Raw genomic sequence first — 13,834 nt, 5'->3', positions numbered from 1 at the left:
GGAGATGTTAGAGCTTTATTTATTTTGCCACCTGGGATTGTGTCATTGGTGAACAGTATAACAGGTGTACTTCCTACTTGGCCCGTTAGTCTATTTTAAGCAGACATTTTGACATAAATGAGTGGGGGAAACATAGATTTTTTATAAAGTGCTAAATTTAAAAAAATAAAGGTCTAGTTTTACCCGGCAACAGACACGCACAGTGAAATACAGCCCTCACTAACACACGTGTGTTCCTTCCTCACTGATGACAAATTGTCTGCCTTGAAATGGGCTAATTAGACGGATATAGTGATCTATAAGCCCCCACTCAAAAATCTGCAGATGTATTCCACAGCACTCTCTGCCCATGTATATAAAAAGAAAACTAAATGCACTCTCTCTCTCACACACACAAACAGACACACACACACACACACACACACACTCACTCATCTCCTCTCTCTCATAAACACCCTTAGATTGCTCCATTGATCTGACGTGGAGAATCCCCTTGGTGTGTGCTCTTCATTTACGACGGATAATTAATTTCTGTTGATAGATCCGCAGCGGAACTCCGTCTTCTCTTGCTCCTTTGATGCGACCAGGTCTTCTGATAACAATGGCAATTTATCTCGTTTGGGCGAGATTTGACGAGCAAATGGGATTTTCCTCTCAGCTAAAACTGAAATTTAACTCAGTTGGTGCAGGGTTTAGGTAAAAGGAGGAATGGAGATTAGTACATTATTTTAGCCCCTGAGCTGCTTTTAGATAAGATAGTGAGAGGAAAGTTTTCTTTATCATTTTTCTTCTCTCATGTTTTAGATGTGAAAAATTATTAGCAATATTTTGTCAATAGGCATGCTGAAGTATTCACTGCCCTTGAGCTTTTACACGTTTTGTCATGTTACAACCCCAAACCTCAAAGAATGTTATTAGCATTTTATGCCATTTATTTTATGCCAGTTTTCCTCAGGCAGCGGAAGAAAAAAACACTTCAACTATGTAATTAGGGACACCGCCTCTTCCTGGGGAATCTATAATCAGATTGTTCACCGGATACATAAACAGCAGACCATACATTACTTTGGATGTAAAGTTTTCTCCGAAGATGTCTTTTACTTGGCCAGTGCGATCAAGACCTACACACGCGTGTCCTCCCCAATGCTGGGGTTGCTGCAGGCAAAGAGAAAGAACAGGGCCGTTTTGCTTCTCTATGGCCCTGTTTACACAACGTATCTGGTGAAAACAGAAAAGTTTAGTTGTGTTTCGAACATTGTTGACTTTCGAAGAACATACCACCAACTAATGGTGTGGCGGGGGAACTGCACTATTTTTACATCTCTACTGTCGCTCTGTGAACGTAGATTGTAAATGAAGGGTTGTTGTGTACACGTGTTAACAGAAACTGAACAAAATCCAGTTTTCAATGGATCGTTGTTGTGTATACAGGTCCTTCTCAAAATATTAGCATATTGTGATAAAGTTCATTATTTTCCATAATGTAATGATGAAAATTTAACATTCATATATTTTAGATTCATTGCACACTAACTGAAATATTTCAGGTCTTTTATTGTCTTAATACGGATGATTTTGGCATACAGCTCATGAAAACCCAAAATTCCTATCTCACAAAATTAGCATATCATTAAAAGGGTCTCTAAACGAGCTATGAACCTAATCACCTGAATCAACAAGTTAACTCTAAACACCTGCAAAAGATTCCTGAGGCCTTTAAAACTCCCAGCCTGGTTCATCACTCAAAACCCCAATCATGGGTAAGACTGCCGACCTGACTGCTGTCCAGAAGGCCACTATTGACACCCTCAAGCAAGAGGGTAAGACACAGAAAGAAATTTCTGAACGAATAGGCTGTTCCCAGAGTGCTGTATCAAGGCACCTCAGTGGGAAGTCTGTGGGAAGGAAAAAGTGTGGCAGAAAACGCTGCACAACGAGAAGAGGTGACCGGACCCTGAGGAAGATTGTGGAGAAGGGCCGATTCCAGACCTTGGGGGACCTGCGGAAGCAGTGGACTGAGTCTGGAGTAGAAACATCCAGAGCCACCGTGCACAGGCGTGTGCAGGAAATGGGCTACAGGTGCCGCATTTCCCAGGTCAAGCTACTTTTGAACCAGAAACAGCGGCAGAAGCGCCTGACCTGGGCTACAGAGAAGCAGCACTGGACTGTTGCTCAGTGGTCCAAAGTACTTTTTTTGGATGAAAGCAAATTCTGCATGTCATTCGGAAATCAAGGTGCCAGAGTCTGGAGGAAGACTGGGGAGAAGGAAATGCCAAAATGCCAGAAGTCCAGTGTCAAGTACCCACAGTCAGTGATGGTCTAGGGTGCCGTGTCAGCTGCTGGTGTTGGTCCACTGTGTTTTATCAAGGGCAGGGTCAATGCAGCTAGCTATCAGGAGATTTTGGAGCACTTCATGCTTCCATCTGCTGAAAAGCTTTATGGAGATGAAGATTTCATTTTTCAGCACGACCTGGCACCTGCTCACAGTGCCAAAACCACTGGTAAATGGTTTACTGACCATGGTATCACTGTGCTCAATTGGTCTGCCAACTCTCCTGACCTGAACCCCATAGAGAATCTGTGGGATATTGTGAAGAGAACGTTGAGAGACTCAAGACCCAACACTCTGGATGAGCTAAAGGCCGCTATCGAAGCATCCTGGGCCTCCATAAGACCTCAGCAGTGCCACAGGCTGATTGCCTCCATGCCACGCCGCATTGAAGCAGTCATTTCTGCCAAAGGATTCCCAACCAAGTATTGAGTGCATAACTGTACATGATTATTTGAAGGTTGACGTTTTTTGTATTAAAAACACTTTTCTTTTATTGGTCGGATGAAATATGCTAATTTTGTGAGATAGGAATTTTGGGTTTTCATGAGCTGTATGCCAAAATCATCCGTATTAAGACAATAAAAGACCTGAAATATTTCAGTTAGTGTGCAATTAATCTAAAATATATGAATGTTAAATTTTCATCATGACATTATGGAAAATAATGAACTTTATCACAATATGCTAATATTTTGAGAAGGACCTGTATGACTTCGCTTCCAGCTGTGAAAACTCCCTCCTGGGAGCTGTCATAAAAATAGGTTAATGCTGTGTATTTTGGGATTCTCCTTTGTTTTCTGTGAGCATTTCAGTCCTTGTTCCCTTACATGCCTGGGCCCAGCAGCGCTGTTAGTTCAAAGCTTGGGATATAGATTTATATCGTAACCGTGCCTTAAAGTTCCTCACAACTTTCTTCCTGACCTGTGTGCTGTGTTTCGTGTATGTTGTAGTACCCAAGAGTGGTCTTGATTTCAAAACCATATCTCATGACCACATTTCTAAGATCTTGGTCTAGTCACAGACTTATGGAGGTTAATTTGTCTCAATATTATTCAATCAAACAAAAAACTAATTTCAATCAAAAGAAATAATAATCTCAATCAAAAAAATAAATTGTGGTCAAAACTTTTGGAATATTCAATAAAAAAAAACTAATCTCAATCAAAAAATATTAAGTTGTGATCAAAACTTTCAGAGTTGTAATGATTTTTTTTTTAAATGGAAAATTTTATTTTGGGCAGAAAGAAAAGTGTTTGATAAAACTGTTTTTGATTAAAATGACTCATTTTTTCTCATGAAGAAAAAAAAGTTATTTGCAAAACATAAACTTTTATTTGCGCATGTCAAAAATCTTTGGTTACGAGTCTCGCTTTTTTGGTTTTGATGCTCTCTGTTTTTGGTTGAACTCAACAAATTTTGAGTTCTGGAAACATGAACATCCTGGGCGGGGTCTAAAGACGAACGCTGTAAGACGTTTCCCTATTGGTTAGCGCTGACTAAAGCCGTAGACTCTGATCCCCTGCATCTCTGAACTTCTGCTCGAACTGCAGGGCTTGCAGCGTCGCTTCAGTGAGGAGACATCAACTGTACAGAAGAAAACTGCGGTCAAGTGAGCCGACAGTCAGAAATACGTGGTCACGCCTGCCGACACCAGCTCTCTCTTAAAGATTAGCGTCGCGCATACAAGGTGCATTACGGTAATGGAGCAGAAAGGATCCGATCCTGGCAAAGGTTGAGAAAATAAGAGGAAAACAGAAAAGTAACCTTCAGAACATTTATATTAATTACATTTTTACAACTTTCACATTCATGTTTTATGTAAAATAATAAATATTTAATATTTTACTGAACAGTTTTGGAGAAATATCTTGTCAAAATACCTCAAAATGCTCAACCATTATATGCATTTGTCCCACTTTCAGGAATTTATTTCTCCAAAACCATGAGAGGTGACAACACAATCTCTTCAGATTATATTAGAGGGTCATCTATATTATAACCAGAATTAGTATTTCATAATTTCACTGTAAAGGTTTGGAGAAATACACAACTACCCCAAGTGTTGTATAAAACACAGTCCATGTCGGGCAGACGGCATCCCATTATCCTGTGTGTTGTCCTCACAACCCGTGATACTTCCTTCCTCTCCTGTGCAGTTCCCTCACCACACTGTCATGCTGAGACACAGAGTGCTTTCCACCGTGGCCCTGTAGACATCTGTAAGCAGCTGAGGAGATGAAGAAGAGCTATTGTACCTTCTTCAACAGGCGAGGGGCGTTTCCGGTCCAGGAGAGGTCAGAGGAGATCTGGATGCTCTTGCACTTTAAACTGTCCAGACCACTTCCCAGGATCTCATCGACCTCACCAAAAAGAAGCGTTTGTGGTACTTTGTTGGGGTAGTTGTGTATTTCTCCAGAAACCTACAGTAAAATTATGAAATACTAATTCTGGTTATAATATAGATGACCCTCTAATATAATCTGAAGAGGTATTTTGACAAGATATTTCTCCAAAACTGTTCAGTAAAATATTAAATATTTATTATTTTACATAAAACATGAATGTGAAAGTTGTAAAAATGTAATTAATATAAATGTTCTGTAGGCTACTTTTCTGTTTTCCTCTTATTTTCTCAACCGTTGCCAGGATCGGATCCTTTCTGCTCCATTACCGTAATGAACCTTGTATGCGCGACGCTAATCTTTAAGAGAGAGCTAGTGTCGGCTGGCGTGACCGCGTATTTCTGACTGTCGGCTCACTTGACCGCAGTTTTCTTCTGTAGAGTTGATGTCTCCTCACTGAAGCGACGCTGCAAGCCCTGCAGTTCGAGCAGAAGTTCAGAGATGCAGGGGATCAGAGTCTGCTGCTTTAGTCAGCGCTAACCAATAGGGAAACGTCTTACAGCGTTCGTCTTTAGGCCCCGCCCAGAATGTTCATGTTTCCAGAACTCAAAATTCGTTGAGTTCAACCAAAAACAGAGAGCGTCAAAACCAAAAAAGCGAGACTCGTAACCAAAGTTTATGTTTTGCAAATAACTTTTTTCTCTTCGTGAGAAAAAATGAGTCATTTTAATCAAAAAAAAGTTTTATCAAACAATTTTTTTTCCCCCAAAATAAAATATTCCATTTAAAAAAACAATAATCGTTACAACTCTGAAAGTTTTGATCACAACTTAATATTTTTTGATTGAGATTAGTTTTTTTTGATTGAATATTCCAAAAGTTTTGACCACAATTTATTTTTTTGATTGAGATTAGTTTTTTGTTTGATTGAATAATATTGAGACAAATTTACCTCCATACAGACTCTGCTATATTTTTACATCATTGTTTTGGTCTTGGACATGTTGAACTGAGGATTTTTTTCTCAAGACCATTAAAAACCACACCTGCATTAACATCCTTTTCATTTTTACTAATGCCGACTGTGAAAAAGCTGGCTGCATTCAAATGGCACAAATAAAGCCCTAGTCTTGTCTCAGTCTGGTGCTGAGTAAAACCAACACTAGCTCCTTGCTCTTCACTATGCTGTTTGTCCACTAATGTTCACTGAGCCCTTTACAGAACGGCTGTAATATAGACAAAGACTAAATCACACAAAGGTGGATTCTACCAATTTCCTGACCTCTGAATGTAATTGCTTGCACTGGATTTTATTCAGGGATATCCAGTCAAACATCGCCTTATATATTTGCAAACCACACGTTTCCAAATTGTATTTAAACATGTTTAAAACCACATACATAATTTTCCTATGAAACATTCTGCACTGCTTTGCGAAGATATGGCAAATAAAATTCCAATAAGGAATTTGTAAATCACTGTTTGTAAAAATATATATTTATATTAAAAGGTTTGCTAGTGATGCATAGAAATGACTTCATTTGTATTCAGAATGCACCTCAAATCTTATGTCCAAATACTAGAGTTGTGACCCTTTAAGACATCTGACAGGAAATCAAAGACTCAAGAAAAATGATAAGTTGACAGGAAAGTCATTAAAACTGCACAGCAAACCTGTTCTATATTAAAAAGTTGTAAAACATGTCAGGTGTAAATTGAAGAGCAAAAACACATCATTATCATAGCTGAGGAGTCAATCAGAAATAAATAGGTATCGACAAAGGAAATCATTTAGCTGCTGTCCTTCAGGCCAATATGATATGTCTTTCAATTTTGTGCTGTCAGTCATTCTGCGGTTGCAGATTTCATGCTTGTCAAATGATGGACATCTCATTTTGGTGCATAACTTTCCATATACAGGTCCTTCTCAAAATATTAGCATATTGTGATGAAGTTCATTATTTTCCATAATGTCATGATGAAAATTTAACATTCATATATTTTAGATTCATTGTACACTAACTGAAATATTTCAGGTCTTTTATTGTCTTAATACGGATGATTTTGGCATACAGCTCATGAAAACCCAAAATTCCTATCTCACAAAATTAGCATATTTCATCCGACCAATAAAAGAAAAGTGTTTTTAATACAAAAAACGTCAACCTTCAAATAATCATGTACAGTTATGCACTCAATACTTGGTCGGGAATCCTTTGGCAGAAATGACTGCTTCAATGCGGCGTGGCATGGAGGCAATCAGCCTGTGGCACTGCTGAGGTCTTATGGAGGCCCAGGATGCTTCGATAGCGGCCTTTAGCTCATCCAGAGTGTTGGGTCTTGCGTCTCTCAACGTTCTCTTCACAATATCCCACAGATTCTCTATGGGGTTCAGGTCAGGAGAGTTGGCAGGCCAATCGAGCACAGTGATACCATGGTCAGTAAACCATTTACCAGTGGTTTTGGCACTGTGAGCAGGTGCCAGGTCGTGCTGAAAAATAAAATCTTCATCTCCATAAAGCTTTTCAGCAGATGGAAGCATGAAGTGCTCCAAAATCTCCTGATAGCTAGCTGCATTGACCCTGCCCTTGATAAAACACAGTGGACCAACACCAGCAGCTGACACGGCACCCCAGACCATCACTGACTGTAGGTACTTGACACTGGACTTCTGGCATTTTGGCATTTCCTTCTCCCCAGTCTTCCTCCAGACTCTGGCACCTTGATTTCCGAATGACATGCAGAATTTGCTTTCATCTGAAAAAAGTACTTTGGACCACTGAGCAACAGTCCAGTGCTGCTTCTCTGTAGCCCAGGTCTGGGGAATGCGGCACCTGTAGCCCATTTCCTGCACACGCCTGTGCACGGTGGCTCTGGATGTTTCTACTCCAGACTCAGTCCACTGCTTCCGCAGGTCCCCCAAGGTCTGGAATCGGCCCTTCTCCACAATCTTCCTCAGGGTCCGGTCACCTCTTCTCGTTGTGCAGCGTTTTCTGCCACACTTTTTCCTTCCCACAGACTTTCCACTGAGGTACCTTGATACAGCTCTCTGGGAACAGCCTATTCGTTCAGAAATGTCTTTCTGTGTCTTACCCTCTTGCTTGAGGGTGTCAATAGTGGCCTTCTGGACAGCAGTCAGGTCGGCAGTCTTACCCATGATTGGGGTTTTGAGTGATGAACCAGGCTGGGAATTTTAAAGGCCTCAGGAATCTTTTGCAGGTGTTTAGAGTTAACTCGTTGATTCAGATGATTAGGTTCATAGCTCGTTTAGAGACCCTTTTAATGATATGCTAATTTTGTGAAATAGGAATTTTGGGTTTTCATGAGCTGTATGCCAAAATCATCCGTATTAAGACAATAAAAGACCTGAAATATTTCAGTTAGTGTGCAATGAATCTAAAATATATGAATGTTAAATTTTCATCATTACATTATAGAAAATAATGAACTTTATCACAATATGCTAATATTTTGAGAAGGACTTGTACACTGGCCATAGCAGGGACAAGGCCCATTAACCCCTACAACACAGATGCCATCCAGTGAGGCTCTGCTGCAGAGCAGTAAGGAAATGTGATTGGATGCCATGTTTTTACAACGTGTGTAAGATATATTAATATTTAGTCATAAAGACAATTTATGAATATGAAAAGCTTTGTGAGGTCTTGAAAAATACTTTTCTTAAAGTACATATACCTACAGAAAAGATGAACCCAACTGCACTTCTTCTCAGCATTGTGAAACCTTTTACTATTTAAGATGATTTTCTTAGTTTTCTGACCCATGACTGAAATTTACCATAGCATTAATGAATAAAAGAAGCTAGTGACTATCAACCAGAGCTAGTACTTGCACCAAGATGGTTTTATTTTTTATACTAACTTAGAATAACTAACAACAAGCGTGGTGAATGTAGGGCTTTTGTCAGTTGGAAACCCTTAAGCTTCAACCCATTTCTGTAATCTCTGGATACAGGCTAAAAATTAGCAGCTGTTTGCTAACAAGTGAGCGACAGCAGACACAACCCTCCAAACAACAGACATCCATGTGTATGTTTTTGTATGACTGTTTAGGGTTTGCCCAGGGTTTATTTTTATTCAGCATAAAATTCACGTTTAAATTTAGACCTTTTCCGCCCAAAAATCCTGTCCAGGTTCCCATGATCTTATTGGTAGAAACTGTAACTGAATACTTACTGTAAATGTCTCACTTTTGCTGAATGTTTTAGACTAAATAAGCGAGGGGAAGTGTAAAGATTGAATTTAACAGAGTATTTCTTCCTAATCTCTAAATTGTACTAAATCCCACTTTCTTTTCCCTCTGCAGGTGTGTCTGTTGGAGTGTGAGGGTCACGTCTCCACTTCACTAACATGGGAAGGGTGCAAACAGGCTGTAAAACTGTCGCACCATCCTACACTAGCTGAGGGGGGCGCTCTGTTCAAGAGAGCAGGAGAGGAGCTGGACCTGACCTCTCTTGACCTGAATGGTGACAGGGAAGTGCTGCTGTCTGCAGCAGCTAAGAAGCTCCAGGAGGAAGATCAGGATGAGACAGCTTGGGATAAGCACAGCATCCAGTATGACTCATCGCTGCTGGGATCCTCAGAGGAGGGGGAGAGCCTGCAGGGTCTGGATCTCAGTGTGACAGATGAAGAGGCGAAGGAGAGAGAGGAGAAGGGCTCTGAGAGTGACGGTCAACTAGAAGGGGAGCAGGATGACAGCCCTGAGGGGGTCACCTTATTCAAGCGCTTTGGTGGTTTTCAGAGGGGCCGCCACGGATACAGGAAGCTGATTGGCTCACCCATGAGAGCCCTACAAAAGCGCTACGGTGGGTTCATCGGGGTCCGGAAATCTGCCCGTAAATGGAACAGTCAAAAACGGGTGAACCAGCTGCTCAGGCAGTACCTGGGCATGAGGAGCAACCGCAGCGGCCGGCTCAGCAGCCTCCCTATGAACCGGGTCTGGAGGCAAAACAAACTGTGAGGTGTTTCTGTTGCCCCGGTTACCTCAGCTCATCCACCTTTTAGTTCTCAGCAGGTCTCTCAGTTTGAACTGTGATGTCAGCATCGTGATCAGAACAACAGACTCTCATCTCTCCAAACCTCTCTTTGTGTCCCTAAGTAACAGAGAATGTTTTGATGTCCCTCCTAATAAACTCATCTACATGCCATTCTGTGAAATAAAAAAATTAGAGAAGTGCAATTGAATATATTTTTGTGTGTCGATATAATAAAAAGGGGCCAAATGACACTGAAAAACTGGCTGATTGTGAGGTTTTTCAGACTGAGATGCTTCAAAATACCATGAATGCACTTTCATACAAGAGTGTTTCCACACTTTATGTTACAACCACAAACTTCTGTGTATTTTATTAAAATTTTATGTGTCAGACCAACACAAAGTAGTTCATGGTTGTGATCCAGAAGGACAATAATGGCAGAAAAGAGCTAAAAGAATGGTTTTCAAACCTTTTTATTAATAAAAGTCTAAGAAGTGTAACATATTTTTCTACCAAGCCCCTTTTACTCAGATAACCATTAATAAAATCCATTACAATGAAATGCCTTCACAAGTCACCTTTGTAAACAGAATTCATATTTGCGTAACTTAATCTCAGTATGAATGCAGTTGTTCTGCGAAGGCCTCAAATGGCATCATGAAGGCCAAGCAACACAGAAGACATGTTAGGTATTAGGTTGAAAAAAAGTTTAAAGCAGGGTTTGGTTTTAAAGCAGTACTCCACAAATCTGACCTTTATGGAAAACAGCCACTGTTCAAAAAAGTGATTAGAAGTCCTCTTTAAGGTATGCCACAAGTTATGTAAGGGGTACTGCAAACTTGGGATGAAAAGGTCAACTGAAACCAAAACTGATTTTTATGGCCTACATGCAAATGGTATGAGTGATAGGAAAACTGCACCACATAATGCAACAAACAGACCATCCTTATGGAAAACATAGAGGTGGCAGCATTATGCTGTGTCAATGTTTTTTTTTCAGTTGGTCAGAGCTGATAGAAAGATGGATGAAGCTATATACAGGGCAATCCTGGAAGAAGACTTAAAACTGGGACTTAATATACAGCCAGAGCTATGGTGGAAGGATTTAGATCAAAGCATAATCATGTTTTAGAATGGTCCATCCAAAGTCCAGACCTGTATTATATTCAGATTTTGTGGCAAGTCATACAAAGTGATGTTTAAAGAAGCTCTCAGTTCTTCAACTGCAGCATTTTGCAAAGAAGAATGGACAAAAAGGGCAGTTTCAAGATATGCAAAGCTGTAGTTGGAGCAAAAGGTGGTTCTATGGGCCAAAGAGGTGGAATACAAAGGCAACAATTTTCAAGTATGCATTTGTTAAAAAAAATCATATGTATTTTCTTTCCCCTCACCATTATGCACTACTTTGTGTTTATCCATTACATAAAATTCTGACAGAATACATTTGTGGTTGTCATGTGGCAAAATGTGGAAAAACTCAAGGGGAATTCAATTCAATTCAATTCAATTCAATTCAATTTATTTATATAACGCCAACTCACAACACATGTTGTCTCAAGGCACTTCACAAAGTCAGGTACATACATTCCAATTAATCCTAACCATTGAACAGTGCAGTCAGATTCAGTTATTTATTCAAATTGGATAAAACGTTTTTCTATCTAAGGAAACCCAGCAGATTGCATCCAGTCAGTGACTTGCAGCATTCCCTCCTCCTGGATGAGCATGTAGAGACAGTGGACAGTCACTGGCGTTGACTTTGCAGCAATCCCTCATACTGAGCATGCATGTAGCGACAGCGGAGAGGAAAAGCTTCCTTTTAACAGGAAGAAACCTCTAGCAGAACCAGGCTCAGTGTGAGCGGCCATCTGCCACGACTGACTGGAGGTTAGAGAGAACAGAGCAGAGACACAAAGAGAACAAAGAACCACTGATCCAGAAGTACTTTCTATGGGAAGGAAAAGTAAATGTTAATGGATGTAGCTCCTTTAGTCGTTTCAGCTAGAAAGAAAGAACAGATAAACTCTGAGTCAGTTTTCAAGGATAGAGTCTGAAAGACAGCACATATAATTAGTTACTGTAAAAGCTCAGTCAATTACTATATCTAGGAGAGAGAAAGGGTTGAACACTGAAAGACAGGGCTATGTGGAATAAATACTACACCTCAGTGAATAGGATGCAAGTTCAGCAGGCTTTTTTTGCACTCTGCAGGCTGGATGGGAATGGACTCATCAATGTAACTAGCACAACACAGGTTTTCTGATTCTAACACCTCTAACATAACTATAAATTCGAAGTTTCTCAAATGTCAGCGCAGATTTCAGTAATTAAATTGGAAATGGTCCAACACTACGTTTCTTAGATAGTTCAATTAGATGTAAATAAGGTTGGACTATGGGACTGCTGAAGCACAAACCCTTAATTACTGCTAGGAGAGTCCAATTTTCTGCTTAAAGAAATTTAATTAATTAAACACAATGGAGATAAAATTGGTTTTTTGAACTTTGTAAACTCAACAAAACTCTGCACGATCCAAGCAAAAACGGCGTAACAAATGAGAATGCTTGTCTCGTTTCTGCTCTCTTCGGATTTTGGTTATTATGTGGAAGTTTTCTTTGCGAGCCCTGCACTTTATGATTTTGTTTAGCAGAAGTAACCAGCAGGTCGGCAGGCTCCCACTATATAGTTCCTCACTGTGGAGCTTTACTGCCCTCTGGTGTCCGAGGAATAAACATGCAGCACCTGGAATCCACACCAGTTTTATCATGTACCTAATAATTTTGGTTGCCTTAATAATAACAACAAATGCTGCATTTCAATGAAACAAAACTGGCATATTAAATGTGTTTTATTGGCATTTTTAATTTCCATTTTTTTAAAAGAATACTTAAGATTTCCTACAGTGTCCAACAACATGTTGCCTGTAGTTAAAAACCAATATCAAAAATATGATATGACTAAATCTGATCTTCACCAGTTGCTATCTTTCTTAATAGTTTCTCTCTGTCTATCAAACCCTGCAGTTTTTTAATGATGTAACAATACTTTCAGTGATGCTCTGACAGAATAAGAGGATTAAAGGAACCCTTCCATCTATCCTCACACATCACTCCATTAGGGGCGTTTTTCAAGCCAAAAGCACTAAAACACATGCTGGTGGGTTTTACCAGGAAATGAGAGAAGAGGTTTAACAAGATGAAATCAATCTTAAAGCAATGGTTCTGTTTTTTGTTGCGTTAATAGGTTAGAATCGGTTAATATCTTACCTGTTGTAGATAACCCTCTTGGCATCTTTATTTAGTATTGGTTCAGATTAGTTGATCCTGGAGGGTGAAGCTAGCTATTAGCTTCACCAAAGCCGACTTCTGTTGTTTTAAAAGAAAGTCCAATCTTGAAACATCAGAATGGTTTATGCGAATGGGAGCCATAAACTGTTGTCATCTACACTGGGTCATTATCTAAACCTAAGCTGATGATTATTTGATGATTATTTCAGCTGGGGAAGCAGCATCAGAGCCAGGAACTTAAAAAAGCTCAACAAGCTAATAATCAAGGCTGGCTCTGTTCTGGGGACTCCTCTGGAACCTCTGGAGATCATTGTGCAAAGAAGGATTCTTCATAAAATGAAGAACATTATGGAGAACTCTGAGCATCCTCTTCATGAGACTGTCCTACAACAACAGAGTGTCTTCAGTCAGAGGCTTCTTCAGATCTGCTGTAAGACGGAGCTCTACAGGAGATCCTTCCTGCCCACAGCCATCAGCATCTACAACGGCTCTTTGAAGAAAACTTCAACAACATTTAATTTCCCTTTGGGTTTAATAAAGTATTTTTGAATTGAATTGAATTTACATGAAAGCTGGAGGTAGGAGGTGATGCACCACCAGTGATTCCCCAGCGTGAAACATACTGTCAAAAGAACATTTAAACGGTTTCTGGCACAGTAACTACTGTACCTAACAGAAAATTAAAGCAGACAAAACAAAATCAATAGAGCAGTGTTCACAATATTTTAGATTTTTACTTTTCTTTCCTTTTGTATCATAAAGTTATTCACAAGTTATGTAAATAATAGTTGACTTCAGTATAAATAACCCCCAAATGCACACAATGATGGTTTAAATGTTTAAAAAGTATCATTCACATAAACCACTGTTACAATGT

The 13,834-nt window shown here is 39.7% G+C and overlaps 1 protein-coding gene across 1 annotated transcript in view; it reads left to right on the top strand.

The window, feature by feature from the left end:
* Nucleotides 1-9,929, top strand: part of LOC124882181 (proenkephalin-A-like) — a 35,166-nt gene extending 25,237 nt beyond the window's left edge. Inside the window, exon 3 of the mRNA XM_047388420.1 lies at nt 9,001-9,929. Coding sequence (XP_047244376.1) covers nt 9,001-9,654 — 654 coding nt within the window. The 3' untranslated portion in view covers nt 9,655-9,929. The remainder of the gene's footprint in view (nt 1-9,000) is intronic.
* Nucleotides 9,930-13,834: the final 3,905 nt, after the last annotated feature.

Source organism: Girardinichthys multiradiatus, chromosome 15 (assembly GCF_021462225.1).
Source record: "Girardinichthys multiradiatus isolate DD_20200921_A chromosome 15, DD_fGirMul_XY1, whole genome shotgun sequence".
NCBI lineage: Eukaryota > Metazoa > Chordata > Actinopteri > Cyprinodontiformes > Goodeidae > Girardinichthys > Girardinichthys multiradiatus.
The sequence above is the reverse complement of the archived record's forward strand: the minus strand, read 5'-3'. Positions and strand labels throughout refer to the sequence as shown.